Raw genomic sequence first — 19,845 nt, forward strand, 5'->3', positions numbered from 1 at the left:
TCCCAACTCTATTCAAAGCCAAGAGTTATGTGGCCCTTATATTTATTTTTACATAAAAGATAGTACAGGGCAGCCCGGGTGGCTCAGCGGTTTAGCACTGTCTTCAGCCCAGGGTATGATCCTAGAGACCTGGGATTGAGTCCTACGTCAGGCTCCCTGCATGGAGCCTGCTTCTCCCTCTGCCTGTGTCTCTGCCTCGCTCTCTCTGTATCTCTCATGAATAAATAAATACAATCTTTAAAAAAAAAAAGCTAGTACATATTTTGGCTAGGCTATATTTCAAAAGGCAATTTATAGGCTTTTCCACATTTACTAAAAGTGGCACAAATGTGCATTTGCATTAAGTAGAATATGCCTGCCAAAGTGTAGATATGTTATAAAAATGTCCACAATCTTACACTAGTGTTATTACTCATTTCGCTGAACCCTGAGAGCTCTTGGCTAGTGACTTAGCAAGAAGTTACATGGGAAAAAGTAGCAGTTACTATGTGTATTATTTTGGTTAGATTTTTAGACTCCTTACTATGTCAGACTCTTGTGATCCTTTCTGAATGTTGGGTATCATCAGTTCACTAGAAGAGTCTGAGATTGGTACTTGCTGGGTGATGAAAGTTTGATCTTGAAGCTTACTGTCATTCCTGCAATAATGATAAAATAACAGACCTGTCAACAATCACATACACATGGAACTTGATTCAGAACAACAGACTTGTCATATAACTCCCACTTAGTTCTAGCACATATAAAATGTCCCCACACGGTGATCAGGTTCACAGTCATTGCTTTGTCAAGAAAGCTCTTACTCGGGATCCCTGGGTGGCGCAGTGGTTTAGTGCCTGCCTTTGGCCCAGGGCGCGATCCTGGAGACCCGGGATCGAATCCCACATCAGGCTCCCGGTGCATGGAGCCTGCTTCTCCCTCTGCCTGTGTCTCTGCCTCTCTCTCTCTCTCACTGTGTGCCTATCATAAATAAATAAAATTAAAAAAAAAATTTAAAAAAAGAAAGCTCTTACTCTAATTCCTCTGTATTTCCATCATCAGGAACAACATAGTCTGGAACTGGAGGCCTAGAATGCTGGCTGTATTTCCTGTGGTAGGTAAAAGTTAACAATGAGTTAATGTCTCCTCATGCTCCATCTTTCAACTACACTTTAATAGTGCTAAAAGAAATGCTTCAGTTGGATGAGCTTCTTATTTTCAAAACAGCTTTATATGTAGAGAGACAATATAATGTTAAGCAAGTTAATATAAACTTATTTTCTCTTAAAGCTGAGACGTGTTGAACTTAAATGGTAGTATTTATGGAGATGGTCATAATGATGATACAGATACAACAGCTATTAATGGTGATGGTTAAGCCTAAACCAGACTACTGAACAAAAAGATGGCCAGAAAAATTCCATTCCCACAAAAAGAACCTCAAACAGAAAAATTACCCAATGGAGATAGACCCAGTATGAAGATTTCTTCTACTTTGGAAAATCTGTTTTAAGAACGAGAAATAGGACAGCCCTGGTGGCGCAGCGGTTTAACGCCGCCTGCAGCCCAGGGTGTGATCCTGGAGACCTGGGATCGAGTCCCACATCAGGCTCTTTGCATGGAGCCTGCTTCTCCCTCTGCCTGTGTCTCTGCCTCTCTCTCTCTCTCTCTGTGTTTCTATTTATAAATAAATAAATCTTTAAATAAAAAAAGAAAGAGAAATAATTATATCACTAATTCAATATTCTAATGGAAAGTGAGCTTAGGGACGCCTGGGTGGTTCAGTGGTTAGGTGCCTGCCTTCAGCCCAGGACGTGACCCTGAGTTCTCAGGATTGAGTCCCATATCAGGCTTCCTGCATGGAGCCTGCCTCTCTCTCTCTCTCTCTCTCTCTCTGTCTCATGAATAAATAAATTTAAAAATCTTAAAAAAAAAAAAGTAAAGTGAGCTTAATAGGATTATAAAAAATAGGTTGACCTGCCAGCAGATAAAGACACATACTCTACTCCTAAAACTGGTCCTCAATTAGGTACATATGAAAGTGAGAAAAAAACACATTCAAAATATGGCTGTAAATGTCCACAATAGCCAAACTGTGAAGGAGCCTCGGTGTCCACCGAAAGATGAATGGATAAAGAAGATGTGGTCTATGTATACAATGGAATATTACTCAGCCATTAGAAACGACAAATACCCACCATTTGCTCCAACGTGGATGGAACTGGAGGGTATTATGCTGAGTGCAGTAAGTCAATCGGAGAAGGACAAACAGTGTATGTTCTCATTCATTTGGGGAATATAAATAATAGTGAAAGGGTATATAAGGGAAGGGAGAAGAAATGTGTGGAAAATATCAGGAAGGGAGACAGAACATAAAGACTCCTAACTCTGGGAAACGAACTAGGGGTGGTGGAAGGGGAGGAGGGTGGGGGGTGGGGGGGAATGGGTGACGGGCTCTGAGGGGGACACTTGATGGGATGAGCACTGGGTGTTATTCTGTATGTTGGTAAATTGAACACCAATAAAAATTAATTTAGGGATCCCTGGGTGGCGCAGCGGTTTGGCGCCTGCCTTTGGCCCAGGGCGCGATCCTGGAGACCCAGGATCGAATCCCACATCGGGCTCCCGGTGCATGGAGCCTGCTTCTCCCTCTGCCTATGTCTCTGCCTCTCTTTCTCTCTGTGACTATCATAAATAAATAAAAATTTAAAAAAAAATAAAATAAAAATTAATTTATTAAAAAATAAAAATAAAAAATAAAAAAAATATGGCTGTATTAAATAGTCTAATAATGATGCACAAAAAACATATACTTTGGATACTATAGTACCTGAGATAGGCACAGTGATTGCTGACGCACTAAAGAGTACAATTTATTCATTATATTCCTTGACTTGTTTAAGCACAAAGGAAAATACACTGTTAAAATCACAATCATACAATCAACTGAATTCATAAACTTTCTAGTTGCTGTCCTTGCTTTGATAGACCATTTATCATCTAATTCCTCTCCACTTGGGTTTCTCTTTTTCTTTTTGTGCGTTTTCTCATTTTCTTTTTTTTTTTTTTTTTAAGATTTTATTTATTTATTCATAGAGACAGAGAGAGAGAGAGGCAGAGACACAGGCAGAGGGAGAAGCAGGCTCCATGCAGAGAGCCCGACGTGGGACTCGATCCAGGGTCTCCAGGATCATGCCCTGGGCTGCAGGCAGTGCTAAACCACTGCACCACCGGGGCTGCCCGAGTTTTCTCATTTTCATCTCCTCTTTACCTCACATTTCACTGTTCTATTCCCATGTTTTTCCTTCATCCAACTCCGGCATGGGATTCCAACAAGCTTAGACTTGTTCCATAGTGGCCAGATTTAAGTTCATTGCTTTGGTATGAAATATTTCTACTCAATTTCCTTTGTTTCTCTAGTGTTGAAAACAAAACACAGTATGGAAGTTGAGGCCTAGAACTCTGGTTGTTTCTTGGGGTACAGAAAAGTCAACTCAAAATGAGACAGACATTCTGTACCTGCAGTCTGTATTCTTTTCCACCACTTAATAAAAAACAAAAAGCAAACAAAACTTTGGAAGGCTACCAGAGACACAAAGGCCATTTCAAAGTTCTCCTTTTTTCCATTTAACCTATAAGTCTTTAAGCTCTTTTCTTTTCGTTGTCCTATTATTTGTTCTTGTTTATTATACTGGTTATTCCTAGCCTCAGCTCTTTACTCTTCTACCTTCATCCTCTCTCCTACACTCACCTATTTTCACTAAATATGCTCAAGTCTCCCTCCCTAAACTCACCTGTACTCCAATCCCTATTTACAAATGCCTTGAGTATTTTTCACTTCAATATATTGCCATCATCTCCAATTCAACACTGAAAATACTCCTATTTTTTCTGTCCAGAATGTTTTTTCCTACACACTCTGCTTCTGTTTACCTTTTTTTTTTTTTTTTTTTTCTGTTTACCTTTTAGAGGTCAGCTCAAACTTTTACTTCCTTAGAAACTTTTCTGACCTCCATTAGGTTATTGTTACTATATGGTTTCTAGGTTTGATAACAACTTGGTATTTCGTTAAAAAAATACGGAATTACCTAGGAACAAAACCATTCATTTTTGCAAAGAGCAATCTCAAGACTTTCTCCTTCTGCTCCCAGGTCAAATCTCCAATATCCACATTTCCTTGAATATCTGTCCTGAAGAATTTCAAAGAAAAAAAAATGAGACAGAAAAATATGGCCAAAGTAATAAGCATTTTATCTTTTTAAAAAATATGAAATATGTAAGCATGAGAAAGTTTCCAAACTGTAACTGAATATTAAGAGGTTTCCAAATGTAATGACTACAAAGAAAACTGCATTACAAAATCATAAGTTGAAAAGCATATCAATAGGCTAGCCATTCTGAAATGTTATAAAGTCATTAAGATAAAAATAAGAAAATCTATAATAAGAAAAAAGTTTGTGCCCAAACATTAAGCAAATAAGTAAAATAGGAAGTTGTTATTTAACATTATGCATCCAAAGACAAACACAAAAACAACAAAAAAGTTATATACAAGGTGAGATTATTGCTGAATTCCTTTTAACGTTTCTTTTTGTATCAGATATTTTGCTATGAAAACAGAATAACAAGGTACATTTAGAAAATAACACCTAAGTTATCTAGCTTATTTTCTTACTTCCAAATAAACTCGCATCTAAGCTCCCCAGGCAGGTCTTTATTTATACTATTATACTATTATACTATTTATTTATTTATTTATTTATTTATTTTTATAATTTTTTTTATTATTTATTTATGATAGTCATACAGAGAGAGAGAGAGAGGCAGAGACACAGGCAGAGGGAGAAGCAGGCTCCATGCACCGGGAGCCCGACGTGGGATTCGATCCCGGGTCTCCAGGATCGCGCCCTGGGCCAAAGGCAGGCGCCAAACCGCTGCACCACCCAGGGATCCCTATACTATTTATTTATACTACTGTTTACGAAAGCTGGCTGACATTGTAGACAGTATTGGTTGTACAATGTAAGAAATGTTTTTACACATAGGCCCATTGGGTTAGTTTTCTTTAAAAGTTTAGGTTTTGCCTTATGATCAAAGGCATATGCCTTTGCCTTATGTATACTTCAACTTTCCTTCCTCAATCTGCCTCCTAAGCAGATGATGTAATATTTTAATCACTTCTGCCCTGCTGGTACAGGCAATAGAACACTGAGGTTAAGATGAGAAGTTGTTCAGTAGCAAAAATGTCACACAAGGGCAGGAGAGGAAGAGTCCAGTTTCTAGAATAACAATGTGGAGAATCATTTTATATACTTCCGTCTGAAAACCTACTTACCACTTTGGAGACAAAAAACGTAAAAGAAACTTCCTTATGTATGGTACAGACTCAATTTGCTTGACACAGTAAAAAAAAAAAAAAAGAAATTAAGCTTTGCACAGTGGCAGTATCATAGCCAATGAGGTTTATCCAAGGTGCGATTATTGCTAATTGAAAAGAAGGAAATTATACTGGACCTCTTGGTAATAGAAGTAACAGATTTCTGAATATGGCAAAAAGTTTTAAAAATCCTACTACGGACATTTTTGTAAAAGAATCTTATCCTTCAGAAGCCACATGATGTCCATCCTTCCCAACAGCTATGTAATTTAAAAGAACCTACAAATTATTAGTCCATTATAAAACAAAGCAGAGAACTCATTTGGAAGTACTGTTAATAAGATATTTAGTACATAGTAGTAGAGAGTCCTTTTAAGTTTCTTGAGTTAAGGCCTTTGAAGAACCTAACTACACTGGGATATAAAACCTGTTTTGTTTTGTTTTGTTTTTCAGAATAATCTTTAAAATGCTGTATAATTTATAGCTTAAGAATACACTGATAAGGGGCAGCCCGGGTGGCGCAGTGGTTTAGTGCCGCCTTTAGCCCAGGGCCTGATCCTGGAGACTTGGGATCGAGTCCCATGTTAGGCTCCCTTCATGGAGCCTGCTTCTCCCTATGCCTGTGTCTCTCTCTGTGTCTCTCATAAATAAATAAAATCTTTAAAAAGGGGGGGGGGTTCCTTTAAAAAAAAAAGAATAAGACAAAAATGCTAACAGGAAACAATCATTATATACAATTTACAACTGTCTCAAGCCTTCTGCTACCTTTATCATAATAGCAGTGGATATCTGGAGTGTATTTTGGAAACTTGTGGGGACTTTTGGATAATACAATGGTGGGAGCCCACTACTGGATGTCAGCTAATCTAATCCATAGGACAGTTCTGTACAATAAAGAATTATTACAAAGAACTGTTATATTGGTTTTTTAAATTATATGTTTAGTTAGATATTATTACCTATGAATTTCATCTCATAATAGTAAAGGAAACATTACAAAATATTTGTGAAAGTATGTTTATCAAAAATGTTTAAACTGAATCTGATCAAACCTTCATAATGAGTTTACAGAAAATAAAACGTTAAAAGATATTACAATGACATTTTATGGAACAAATGATCTAGTCTCTTTATCAAGTCTCTGTCATAAAAAAAGGGAATCTAGGGATGCCTGGGTGGTTCAGTATGTTAGGCATCTATCTGCCTTTGGCTCAGGTCATGATCCCAGGACCCTGGGATCAAGCCCCACATCAGGCTCTCTGCTCAGCAGGGACTCTGCTTCTCCCTCTACCCCCCCTCCCCGCCTGCTCATGCTTTTTCTCTCTCTCATGCTCTCTATCACACTTGCTTTCTCTCTCTCTCTGATTAAAAAAATGTCTTAAAAGATAAAAAAATAATTTTTTAAAAAAGGGAATCTATTAAGAATACCTACTAAGCCCTACACCGTGCTAAGCATAGGGGTTACAAAGATGAGTAAGATAGTTCCTGTCCTCAAATAACTTCGTGAGCAATCTTTTCAATATTTAGATACTAGCAAACTGAACTCAGGGTTCTTATTTCTCTAAAAGATACAAAAGTTGCAGCACAAAAGATAAAATATTAAAGGTATGATTAGTACCATTTCTCAGCCTCCATAAGATCTTGATTCACACTATTGGTGCTGTGCTCTTTGCCATCGAACGTTCGGATTTTAGGATAATCTGTTCTTCCTGCATATGCCTCTCTCATTTTAAAATTGAAAGCAGCTTGTGCAACCTGTTTATAATGCTTCCTGCTAAGCAGGATCTGTTGCTTCACTTGGTGTAGAGCATCTAAGAAGAACCTTTCCACTTCTGTTCTCTCATCCAGTATGTTCTTGGCCAGCTTTTTGATTCGATTCATTTCTCTGTCCTTCATCTGGAGAAGTTGCTGCAGCTTGTCAATTTCAACCTGCCCTGCTTGGTTCTCTATCATTGCCTGTTGCTGCACTTTACAAACTTCAATCTCAAACTCTCTGGTCATACAACTCAGTGCAGTCTCCAAGCTTACCACCTTCTTCTGAAGAGTCTGGATTTGCAGTCTTTGCTGGGTAAGTTGCATGATCTTTTCCTTAACCAAAAGATCATTGATCTCCTAAAAACAAAGATAAGACACGTGAGAGATTTTCTTTAATTGATTTCAGAACTTAAGAGTTCTTCACTAATTTTCATTACTTCATGAAATTTAAATTTGATGCCAGGTTGAGATGGTGATATGTGTATGGAGAGTAAAAATATCCTAGGGTTCTTCTCTAGACTTGGGAAGGCCACTAATTTTGCTAAGTAAGAAACTGTCCTTCCTCTAAAATTCTGGAAGTTTAAATATTTTTTATTCTCAAACAGAGTAATTTCAAAATCAGTTAAGACTATACAATAATACATTAACTTAACAACTATACAGTGGAAATTGTTACCTATCCTAGGCCATAGGCTAGTTGCCTATTTCTTTTTCATTTTCCCTTTCTTCCTTACTAATAAAACTCTAACTTCATTCAGGAAGGCAGGAAGCCCAAGGACGCCTGGGTGGCTCAGAGGTTGAGCATCTGCCTTTGGCTCAGGACTTTGATCCCAGAGTCCTGGGATTGAGTCCCACATTGGGCTCCTGCAGGGAGCCTGCTTCTCCCTCTGCCTATGTCTCTGCCCCTCTCTTTCTCTCTCTCTGTGTCTCTCATAAATAAAGAAATAAATCTTTCAGAAAAAAAAAAAAAAAAAGGAAGGCAGTAAACCCAACTGAAAATTCCCAGCCTCCCTTGCAGTTCAGTAATGCCAAGTAACTATGTTCTGGTCAATGAAATATAAGTAGAAGTGTGTGCAGGACTTCCAGGAAGACCTTTAAAGGGGGGGGGGGGCATACTTTTTCCTCCTTGTCCTTTTTCCTTCCTGCCATTTAAGTAATAGAGTTCTAGCAGCCACTTTGGGCCACAAGGTGACTTTGGGGATGTAAGCCACGCATTGCACAACAGCTTTGTTGACTTTGTGGCACTACCATTCCACCTCTGGATTGCTAATCTCCAGACTTTCTTTAGGGGAGAGAATAAACCCTTTCATGGTAAAGTCATTGTTGCCAGGGCTGTCACAGCTGAACCTCTTCCTAAGTGATTCAGAGACCAACTCCAAGCAAAGTAAAATGAGTATTTTAAGGTAATAGGGCATAGGAGTTATAGTTATGTTTCTGATATATTCTTTATGAAGCCAAGTTGAGGGATGCCTGGGTGGCTTAGTGGTTGAGTGATTGCCTTAGGTTCAGGGCATGATCTCGGGGTCTGGGGATCGAGTCCTGCATTGGGCTCCTTGCAGAGAGCCTGCTTTTCCCTCTGTCTGTGTGTCTGCCTCTCTTTCTGTATCTCTCATGAATAAATTTTAAAAATCTTTAAAAAAATAAAATAAAGCCAAGTTGCATGCTTCTATGTCATTCTCAAAATTAATCCTTTCAAATAAGAAAGGTACATCATCCAGACAAAAGAAAAATGGTCCCGTTGCCCTTATGTGCATTATTATACTCAATTTTTCATATTTACCAACCCAATTCTTAAACAAACAAAAACCAGAAAAATAGTAAATGAAGTCTAAATGGAGTGGGAACCTTTTGATGTAAAAGGAAAGTCTGAGTCTCTTGCAACTTCTGGGAATTTTTTTGTAGAGTATCAGCTTCCTTCAGATGGTATGCGAGAGCTTTCTGGAGATAAACATTCTCTTTAAAAACAGCTCTTCCAGCATTGTTCAATTGCCTGAAATAGATAGATATAAGATCCCAAAACACCGGCCTACGTTTTAGATATTACCAAACTAGAACAACGATTGCCTTATTCCCCAACGTTAAAAATAATGACCACCACTTATTTAGTTCATGGTGGGTACTCAACAGTTAGGTGGGGATCTTGTGACTTAAGTTCTCACCAATAGGAGAGTGAAAATGTATGTTACTTCCAGCTCAAGGTAGTTAAGGGCAGACAGGGGTTTCCCATGCTCTCTCCTTATTCATATGACTGGATGTGAAGAAGTCTAAGATGGAAGCAGCCCCAGTTCCTGAATCACCACTCAAGTAGAGCTTTCAGACTCAAATTGGATTGTTAAGTGAGCAAGAACTAAACCATTGAGACTTGGTAGTTTATTGGCATAACACAATTAAGTGTTACTTTCACTAACATACTTAATGATAACCCTGTACAGTTGCTATGATTAACCCGATATTTAGATGAAGAAATTTAATTTCAAAAAAGTTAGGAAATCTTTTGACAGTGACTCAGCATTCAGGTTGGGAACCAAAGTCTAACTTCACAGCCTGGGTTCTTTCCTCCACACCACCTTGGTACAGAAAGGGTTGGGGGGAAAGGGGCCAGGATACAAAGAGAAAGAAACAGTGAGGGAAAGTAAACAAGAAAATGCCAAGAAAGCAAACCAGGAAAGGAGGGAGAAGACAACATGATAATAATAAAACAGACCAGCAAATAGGTCAGAGAGGCTATAAGAAAGGAAAAGGAGACAGCAGTCTCTCACACAACAGCTTCATGGTGAGCTTTCTCTGCCAGCATTATTATCTTCTTTTCAGCCTCTTGTTCTAGTCGGTGCTAAAAAAAGAAAATAGGCTATTTTAATACAGAGTTATATTTCTAACAAATTTACACATCAAAAAGTGAAGTATTGATTTCACAATGTCAAATAAAATATTCCTGTCCACATGACCTGGTATGAAGAACTCCAAGTACTGGTAGAAGAACTAGCAAAGAGGAGTGTGTGAATACAGGAACCTCAGAGTACCTCCAAATTTCCTCACTAAAGCAGCAGCATGATATATAAGTACCAAAAAATAAAATTCCACATCAGTATTGGAAAACAGAGTTGAGAGAAATTTCTACTAAATACAATGTGGTGGGCAGCCCCGGTGGCACAGCGGTTTGGCGTCGCCTGCAGCCTGGGGTGTGATCCTGGAGACCTGGGATCAAGTCCCACATCGGGCTCCCTGTGTGAAGCCTGCTTCTCCCTCTGCCTGTGTCTCTGCCTCTCTCTCTCTCTGTCTATGAATAAATAAAATATTTTTTAAAAATAATAAATAAATACAATGTGGTAAGAGTTATTTATTTACTTATGCAACAAACTTCTATTGAGCATTAATATTGTACCAGATTTTTTAGATGCTGGAGATTCTGTGTGGTGAAAAAACAGATAAAGTCCCAGATAAAAATCTCAATTTATATTCTAGGTGAGATCCAGGCAACAATAATAATTAAAATGCATTGAGCATTTACTATATGCCAGGCATGATTCTCAGAGCTTTACATGTATTATTTACTTTTCACAATAACCCTAAAAATTAGATAGTATTATCCTCAAAAACAAGGACTGAGGAAGTGGAGGGAAGGGGAGATTACTAACTTGCCCAGAATCAGATAGCTAGTAAGTGGCAGAGCAGAGATTCACAGTAGGCAATGTGATATTTGCTATACCACCTCTCCTGTGATGCTGTCAATGTAGCAAACAAGGTAATGACATAGACAGTAACTGAAGGAAGTTATTTTATTTTATTTTATTTTATTTTATTTTATTTTATTTTATTTTATTTTATTTTATTTTATTTTTCATTATTCATTAGAGACACAGAGAGAAAGGCAGAGTCATAGGCAGAGGGAGAAGCAGGCTGCCTGCAAGGAGTCTGATGGGGGACTCAATCCCAGGATCCTGGGATCACCTGAGCCAAAGACAGATGCTCAACCACTGAGTCACTAGAGAGGTTACTTTAGATTGGGGTTTAGGGAGTCTATTTCTGAGGAAATGACATTTGAGCTCTGAAGAATGAGAATGAGAAGGGCCAGAGCCAGAGGAAGAACATTCCAGACAGGAATAGCAAAGTACAAAAACATGACACTGGGAAAGGCCTTGGTGATTTAAGGAACAGAAGGGATTAAATGGGGAAACAAAACAAAACACCAGTAACCTGAGGGAAGTCCTTTATATGACCAGGTGCAGCATGCTATGGTAGGAGATGAATAAGCAGGCTTACTGGAAAGCCCACTGCCATAAACTTGCACCACTGGGGTTCACACCAGCGCAGCACTGGGGTTCGAACCTAACCAGGAGGTTTACACTTAACATGGTGAGATGGCGACTGCTGCAGCTGGCCATCCCATCACTTATTCTCATCTTATCCTTTTCCTTCCCAGCTGCCACTAGTGTCTAGCAAAACAACACACTCACTTTCCCAGCATCCAATATAACATGGTTCTGGCCAATGAAATAGATGTAAGAAGAAATCTGCTAAGAGCTTCTGGGAAAGCTTTTATGGTCTGCAGATAAAAAAGGACAGACACAACGGGAGGCCCCCTTAACACAGACAAATCTTAGAGCTGCATTAACCATCTTGCAACTATGAGGGAAAGGCCAGCAGCCACCTACTTCCAGACATAAAAATCCTATTTGTTTATCTATCTATCTATCTATCTATCTATCTATCTATCTATCTAAAGATTTTATTTATTTATTCATGAGAGACACAGAGAGAGGCAGAGACATAGGCAGAGGGAGAAGCAGGCTTCCTTTGGTGAGCCTGATGCAGGACTTGGTCCCAGGACCCCAGGATCACAACCTGAGCCAAAGGCAGACACTCAACTGCTGAGCCACCCAGGGGCCTCAGAAAATTTATATAAGCACTGTTGGTCAGGTATTCTATAAAATGATCAAGCACTCCTAAGCTTTGTTTGTAAAATGCTACACTTAGTAGAGAAGAGATCAAGATTCCATAGGATGGGATAGAAGAAAAAAGCAATTGAGAGCAGCTGAGGACTTCCTGAGGGCTTCCATTCCTAACAGTACCAGGAAGTGCTCCAGAGTGAGAACATCAAAATGCTGCTTCTGCTCCACTCCTAGGTGGAGTGGAGAAAAATGACATTTTTCACTACAGAAATTGGGAATCTAGAGCCACTTTTTGAAGCAAATCTAAATCTAAACCTGAGATGAGTACGTATTTGCCCCACCCTCAACTTCCTACATCCCTACCAATTTCTGAAAAAAAAAAATCTGTTCAATTCTTCCCTGAGAATGAAAAATTAGAAGAATTAATGAAATACCATGGGTCCTCTGAAAATTGTGTAGAAGAGAAGTGTTCCAATGCACTTCCCACAATTTGGCGAATTAATGTCAGAAGCACAGGGAAACATGGAAGTTTGTGATATGTTAAGGAACATTTTGGGGGCCCCTTTTATTAACATCCTTAGCCTGGCTTGGCTTGACTGAGGAAACACCCTCATGTGTACCAGAGTGACCTCTCCCATCCAATCCTCCTATACAATGTGGTTATGTGCAGCTCTCCTTCCACCAGGGGAACATCAAGCTGACGGTGGTGTGTCCTAAAGCCTCGGTAAATTGATAATCCCTCTTGAGGACTTTGGGACTCTCTAACTAGGAGGGGGAAAAAGACTAGACATTGGTTTTGATTTCCCTGTTTTGTTTTGTTTTTTAAATTCTGCTATGATATGATAAATATTCTCTAGTAAGAGTCAAATGAAAGGTTGACACGTCTCAGAATGCATATAGATACTTATATTGTTTTAGTAAATCAATAAAATATTTCTTTTTTTAAACAAAGTATTTAACTCTAAAATGTCATACCTTTTCTTCAAAAAACCTGCCCTCCAATCTTCTAAGAGTCTCCTGATGTTTCTGCTCTGTGTTCCTTAAATTCTCCTTCAGCTGTAATTAAAACAACAAAAAAATATCAATAGGAATTCAGGGTGATTGAGGCACATTCCTGGAATATTCTCAATAAAGAAACATTTTCTGTTATACATTATACATTATTTATGTTATACATTATATACATTATACAATATACATATTATACAATATACATATATTATTATTTCCGTTATACATTATTATACATCATTAATCCTGAACAGAACAATTCCACATCCCTGCCTGTGAGTACCATCTTTCCCAATAATCTTCTACAGACTTACAAGATAAGTATTCAGTTTCTAAAAAGCTGTTCATGAACAATAGTTCTCAGGACAAGTTGTTCTCATAATCATATTTTTGAAATATCATGTGGACTCATAGAATCATAATATTTTAGAATTGGGGCACCTGGCTAGCTCAGTTGGAGGAGCATGCAACTCTTGATCTTGGGGTCATGGGTTTGAGCTCCATGTTGGGTGCAGGGATTACTTAAATAAATACAATTTTTTAAAATAATATTTTGGAATAGAAAGGGACCTTAATAGTCCTATACAATTTCTCATTTAATATAAGATTCCTTCTATGAGAAAAACATTGAGACACAGAATTCATTAGACTAGCATTTCATAGTTTCCATTTTTAGAAAATTCTTTCTAGTATTAATCTATTTTTTAAAATATTTTATTTATTTATTTTAGAGAGCAAGAGCAAGAGAGAAAGAGAGAGACAGCACAAGCAGAGTGAGTGGGAGAAGGAGGCTTCCTGCTGAGCAGGGAGCTCAGTGTGGGTCTCAATCCCAGAACCCTGGGATCATGACCTGAGCTGAAGGCAGATGTTTAACCAGCTGGGCCACCCAGGCACCCCTCCTAGTATTAACCTGAAACACATTTCCTTATGATTACCACAGATGAATCCTTCTATCCTCAAAACGTGTACATGGAATAAAAAGGACATAAAAACTCTTCTAGGCAAAGGGTAAACTACTTTAAAGCTATGATCCTATAGTCTACATTTCCTGGCAATCCATCAGGCTGAAATAGACAGACTCTATCTAATCTTCATATCATTAAAAAAGCAGTAGAGAAGGGTTTCCCCCAAGAGACAGATCTTTCTCACTTGCCATCTGTTTTACTCTGGGCAAATCACTTCTCTAAGTCTCAGGTTTCCAGGAATAAAAAGAGAATAATAATAGTAACTAGCTCATAGTGTGTGGCAAGGATTAAATAACAAACAATACATGTAAAGTACCTAGAATAGTAACTAATATAAAGGCTAGTTATTATTTTATCTACTATTGTCCTCCCTTATACTTAATAATTTTCCTATGATCTCTGTCCTAACTGTATTAAATCTCAATTTTAAAAAATATTTTATTTATTTACTAATGAGAGACAGAGAGAGAGAGAGAGAGGCAGAGACATAGGCAGAGGGAGAGAGACACAGGCTCCCAGTAGGGAGCCTGGTATGGGACTCAATCCCAAGACCCTAGGATCACACCCTGAGCCAAAGGCAGACGCTCAATCACTGAGCCACTCAGGTGCCTCAAATCTCCATTTTATGTCTCTTTCAGATGTTCTTTCTCCCTGTATTTTTCATACAATTTTTTAAATGACGTCTTACATCGTTAGACTAAAAATTAATGTCAACATATAAGTTTATGGAAATGTCTATCACCTTAGTGTGTGCAGGGATTTCATATACCATTGGACTCCCTCAAAAATCCATAATTTTTAAAAGATTTTATTTATTTATTAGGGAGAGAGCACAAGCTGGGGGAGGGTGCAGAGGGAGAGGCAGACTCCCCACTGAGCAGGGAATCCAACAAAGGGCTCAATCTCAAGACCCCAGGATCATGACCTGAGCTAAAGGCAGATGCTTAACCAACTGAGTCACCCAGGTGCCCTTCAGAAATCCATAAATTAACAAACCTTTCAAAAAATAATTGACATCTATAAAAACCTTTAAAAGTTTATGTTCTTTAACTTATAAGTTCCACTTCTAAGAAGTTATCCTAAACACTAATTACAGGTGTAGAAAAATATTATTACTTAGATATGCATCATGGTGTATAATAGTGGAAAATTAGAAAAAAGTCCAAGGGTCCAAGGATGCCTGGGCAGCTCAGTTGGTTAAGTGTCTGCCTTCAGCTCAGGTCATGATCTCAGGGTCCAGGGATCAAGCCTCATGTCAGAGGGAGTTGGGAGTCTGCTTCTCCTTCACCCTCTGTCCCTCCCTACTGCTCATGCTCTCTTTCTCAAATAAATAAATAAAATCTTTAAAAAAAAAATTGTTACACATTCTTTAAAAAGTCCAGATGTCCAAAAACAAGGGATCAATTAACAAATTATAATAATTGGGGTGCCTGGGTGGCTCAGTTGGTTGAGCAATGGACTCTTGATTTTGGCTCAGGTCATGATCTCAGGGTCATGGGACTGAGCCCCATGTCTGGCTCTGAGCTGCACATGGAGTTTGCTTGAAATTCTCTCCTCCACCTTAGGCCCTCCCCCTCCTCTCTCTTTCTCTCACTCTCTCAATAAATAAAATCTTTTAGAAAAATAAATCATGATACATCTACCCAGTGGAATTCCATACATCTAGTCAGAAGATTTTATAGAAGAATATGTAATGGCATTGAAAAATATTCATAATAAAAGCAAAAAAGTCAGGTTAACAGTTTTTAAATAATAACCTCATTTCAAAAAAAATAACCTCATTTTTAAAAGCATATATTTTTAAATGTTTCTAATACAGAGGAAGAAAAATGGAAAGAAAATACACCAAAATATTTACCAATTATCTTTAGGTAGTATAATTGTCAGGGGAGGACTTTTCATTTTCTTCTTTTTTATCACCTAAATTTGCTGAAAAGGGTATTATCACTTTGTCAAAAGAAAAACTAAAACAAATTATTAAAAATAATAACTGCAACCTACCAATGCATGCTCTTTCTGTTAATCACGTAGATAGAAATCATTTTTTCTTTAAAATTTATGCTTTGAATGTCTTGTGATAATCTAAATTAGCCTCTTTTATTTATTTTAAGATTTTATGTATTTATTTATGAGAGACACGGAGAGAGAGAGGCAGAGACACAGGCAGAGGGAGAAGCAGGGAGCTGGATGCGGGACTGGGCCCCGGGACTCCAGGATCACGCCCTGGGCCGAAGGCAGGTGCCAAACCACCGAGCCACCCAGGGATCCCCTAAATTAGCCTCTTTTAATTTGCATAGTGAATTCTATATATACACTATAATCAATTTTCTTCCTCTGTGTATACATCCCCTTCCCATTTTAAGTTCATGGGCCCCTACACCTGCTTTAATTCTTCCGTATTTGGTATTCCAGAGAATCATGTTATTTTTTCCCATAATCCTTTGCCTTTGAATTTTAAATCTTCCTGGCTCATGGCTCTTTTTTTTTTTTTTTAAGATTTTATTTATTTATTCATACACAGAGAGAGGGAGACACAGAGAGAGGGAGAGGAAGCAGAGACATAGGCAGAGGGAGAAGCAGGCTCCACGCAGGGAGCCCGATGTGGGACTCCATTCTGGGACTCTGGGATCATGCCCTGGGCTAAACAAAGACGCTCCCACCGCTGAGCCACTCAGGCATCCCATGGCCCATGGGTCTTTCTGAAAAGTCTGAAACCTATTTCTCCATTAGGTGGCAATATTGTTCTTAAAAAAAGAAATCATACTGTGGCCCATTAGAGTATCCACTAGTTAATTCACTTTGATTCAGAATGTATAACTATACTTCTGATAGCTATTTTGAGAGTTTCTAAAAAGTTATGGATCTTAACTTGATTCAGTCTTCAGGATTTTTTCTTTTTTTAAAGATTTTATTTATTTATTCATGAGATACACAGAGAGAGAGAGGCAGAGACACAGGCAGAGGGAAGCAGGCTCCATGTAGGCAGCCCAATGAGGGACTCGACCCCAGGACTCCAGGATCACACCCTGGGCAGAAGGCAGGTGCCAAACGGCTGAGCCACCCAGGGATCCCCAGGATTTTCATATAAAATTTTTTTATATTCCTTTTAGAAAATGTTCACGCTTTGTTGAGGAATTATTAACAGTAAAGTATTTCAAGTGTATGGTGATTCGACATACGTATACATTATGAAAGGATTCCTCTAGTTAACAGAAAACTTTATATTCCATCAATTACATTTTTAATTTAAAGAACTACTCAGCATTCAACAAAGATCTATTGAGCATTACTGTGTACCTTGAATTTCAAGGAATACAAAGGAACAATGCCCAAAGATTTGTAATCTAGTAGGGGAGATAAGACAAATGATAAGTATCATTTGTCAAGGTAGAATAGGCTAAAGGGTATAAAAGAGATACAAAGTGGTATGAAAACACAAAGAAAATCGTTATTTTTTTGCTAATAATCTTTTCTTTTTTTCAGCTTTATGAGGTAAATTGACATATAAATTGACATACAACACTGTATAAATCTTAGGTGTATAATGTGTTGATCTGTTACACTTATATATTGCAAAATGATTACCACCATAGCATTAGCTAGCACTTCCATACTGTCACTTAATTGCCATTCCTTTTTTGTGGTAAGAACATTTAAGGTCTACTCTCTTAGCAACTTCAAGCATATAATATAGAATTATTAGGTATAATCACCATGCTATACATTAGATTCCCCAGAATTTGTCCATCTCAGTACTGGAAGTTTGTACCCTTTGACCAATATTTCCTCATAACCCCTTCCCTACCAGTTTGGGTAGCCTCTAATCTACTCTCTGTTTCTCTGAGTTCAGCTCTTTTTAGATTCCACATATAAGTGATATTATACACTATTTAGCTTTCTGATTTATTTCACTTAACATGACATCCTGAAGTTTCATCCAAGCTGTCACAAATGGAAAGAAGAAAATGATTACTTTTTTTAAGTTAATATTTTTAAACATGACTCTGGGGGACTGCCTTATGGAGAACATGCATTTGAGCTGAGCCTTTGAAGGACAGGTAAAATTATAATGTATAAAGACCTGCTGAAAGTATATTCCAGATAGAAGAAACAGTGTAAACTATGTAAAAACAGCAGAAAAGACTTCAGGGATGAGTAAATATCCACTTTGGGTGAATAAAAGGGGGTGTGCATGGGGAAGTATAGTAAAAGGAGAAAATAATGTTACAAAGTAGGTGTAGGGTCTTGACTTTCACACTAGGGCATTTGGGCAATACTGGGTTTACAACAGAGAAATACTAAAGATTCTTCAGGGAGGTGATCAGAACATTCCTGCATTAATACATACTTTGGACTGTGGTAGTGTGATGGTTTTAAAATACATCCACAACCTCTATGATTTCCAAGGCTAGGTCAAGAAAGGGATAGCTTCTAGGGATACCTGGGTGGCTCAGTGGTTGAATGTCTGCTTTCAGCTCACATCATGATCCCAGGATCCTGGGATCAGGTCCCACATCAGGTTCCTTGTGGGAAGCCTGCTTCTTCCTTTGCCTATGTCTCTGCCTCTTTCTCTGTGTCTCTCATGAATAAATGAATAAAAATCTTGAAAAAAAGAAAGAAAGAAAGGGATAGCTTCTGTCTGGCTTTCTTTGGGATTACTCACTTTGGGTAAAGTCGTTGACCAAACTATGAGGGCACTCAGGGCCCCTTTGTAAGGCCCCTATGGGAAGATGTTGAGGCCACCCAGTATTTACTGGCTCCCACCTGACAGCATGTGAGTTGGCACCTGGGAACAGATCTTCAAGCTCTAATCAAGCCTCCAGATGACTGAAGCCCTGGCTAGTTATCTTGATTGCAACTTCATAAAATGCCCTGAACCAGAACTGCCCAATTAAACTGCTTCCAAATTCCTGACCCATGGAAATTGTGCTTTTAACAAATGTTTATTATAGCTGCAAGCTCTAAATTTGGGGGTAATTTTTCCTGCAGTAACTAATGAAGGTGAAAAAATAGAGGGAGCAGGACTAGAGGCACTGGACAGGGATGCAGATCACTGGGGTTCTGCTGCCATCTCTACAACTTACCATGAAAGTCACTTAACATCTTTCTGTCTCAGTATTCTTGTCAGTAGAATGACTTAGGTAGGCCCTAAAGTTTCTTCCAGCTCTAAGATTGTATGAGTTCCATAAAAGGGTTTCGTTTTAGATGGTTGCCTTGTATCACTCATTTAGCAAGTTTTATTATTGTTATTATTTTAAGAAGCCACATGCCCAGCCTGGAGCCCAATGCAGGGCTTGAACTCATGACCCTGAGATCAAGACTCGAGCTGAGATCAAGAGGTGCAGGCTTAACCAACTGAGCCACCCAGGAACCCTGCAAGTTTTATTATTAAGTACTAATCCAGGAACTAGTGAGGAGTGACAAGGACATACACAAATAGATGATTTGGCTCCTTTTATTCTCAGTTTACAAAATTAAAGAACACAAATATAAAATAACTAGAAAAGACAGTTATAGAGCTGCTATTTTAAGGATTTCAAAGGTTTGGAAACCCATAGGAGGAGAGAGTTCCTCTGAAAATACTTCAAAGGAGCTTGTATAATGGTGAGCTACAGAAATTAAGAACAATTTTAAAGCAACAGTTATTAGAACAGTTGTAAAGCAACAACTTATCAAGTTCATGAACAAAGTCAGCCTAATGGGAAGTTCTGGGGATAACTTTGCAATTGTGATAAAAAGAGTTAAAACCTACTCCTCCACATTCCTCCAGTCTAAGAAAGTGTCTTCCCCTTTCCTAACTTGCCTGAAATGTGCCAACTCATTCCTTTAATTAGAGCTTTTAGGAATACTCTACTAAGATTTGTAAAGC

The 19,845-nt window shown here is 38.3% G+C and overlaps 1 protein-coding gene and 1 pseudogene across 6 annotated transcripts in view; one reads left to right on the plus strand and one right to left on the minus strand.

Annotated features, from left to right (window-relative positions):
* The window catches only part of BBOF1 (basal body orientation factor 1), a 40,095-nt gene that overhangs the window by 5,019 nt on the left and 15,231 nt on the right, over positions 1-19,845 (minus strand). For 5 of the 6 annotated variants that reach the window (XM_041759090.1, XM_041759087.1, XM_041759089.1 and 2 more), the window contains 7 exons: positions 12,976-13,056; positions 9,871-9,941; positions 8,957-9,101; positions 6,975-7,468; positions 4,068-4,169; positions 1,014-1,088; positions 524-638 (listed from right to left, as the gene is read on the minus strand). In XM_041759090.1, the coding sequence (XP_041615024.1) occupies positions 524-638; positions 1,014-1,088; positions 4,068-4,169; positions 6,975-7,468; positions 8,957-9,101; positions 9,871-9,941; positions 12,976-13,056 (1,083 nt within the window). The remainder of the gene's footprint in view (positions 1-523; positions 639-1,013; positions 1,089-4,067; positions 4,170-6,974; positions 7,469-8,956; positions 9,102-9,870; positions 9,942-12,975; positions 13,057-19,845) is intronic. The other variant, XM_041759088.1, reaches the window with a different exon arrangement.
* Positions 5,407-5,557, plus strand: LOC121494133 (annotated as a pseudogene).

The sequence above is a fragment of the Vulpes lagopus genome, chromosome 6 (assembly GCF_018345385.1).
Source record: "Vulpes lagopus strain Blue_001 chromosome 6, ASM1834538v1, whole genome shotgun sequence".
In the NCBI taxonomy this organism is placed as follows: Eukaryota; Metazoa; Chordata; class Mammalia; order Carnivora; family Canidae; genus Vulpes; species Vulpes lagopus.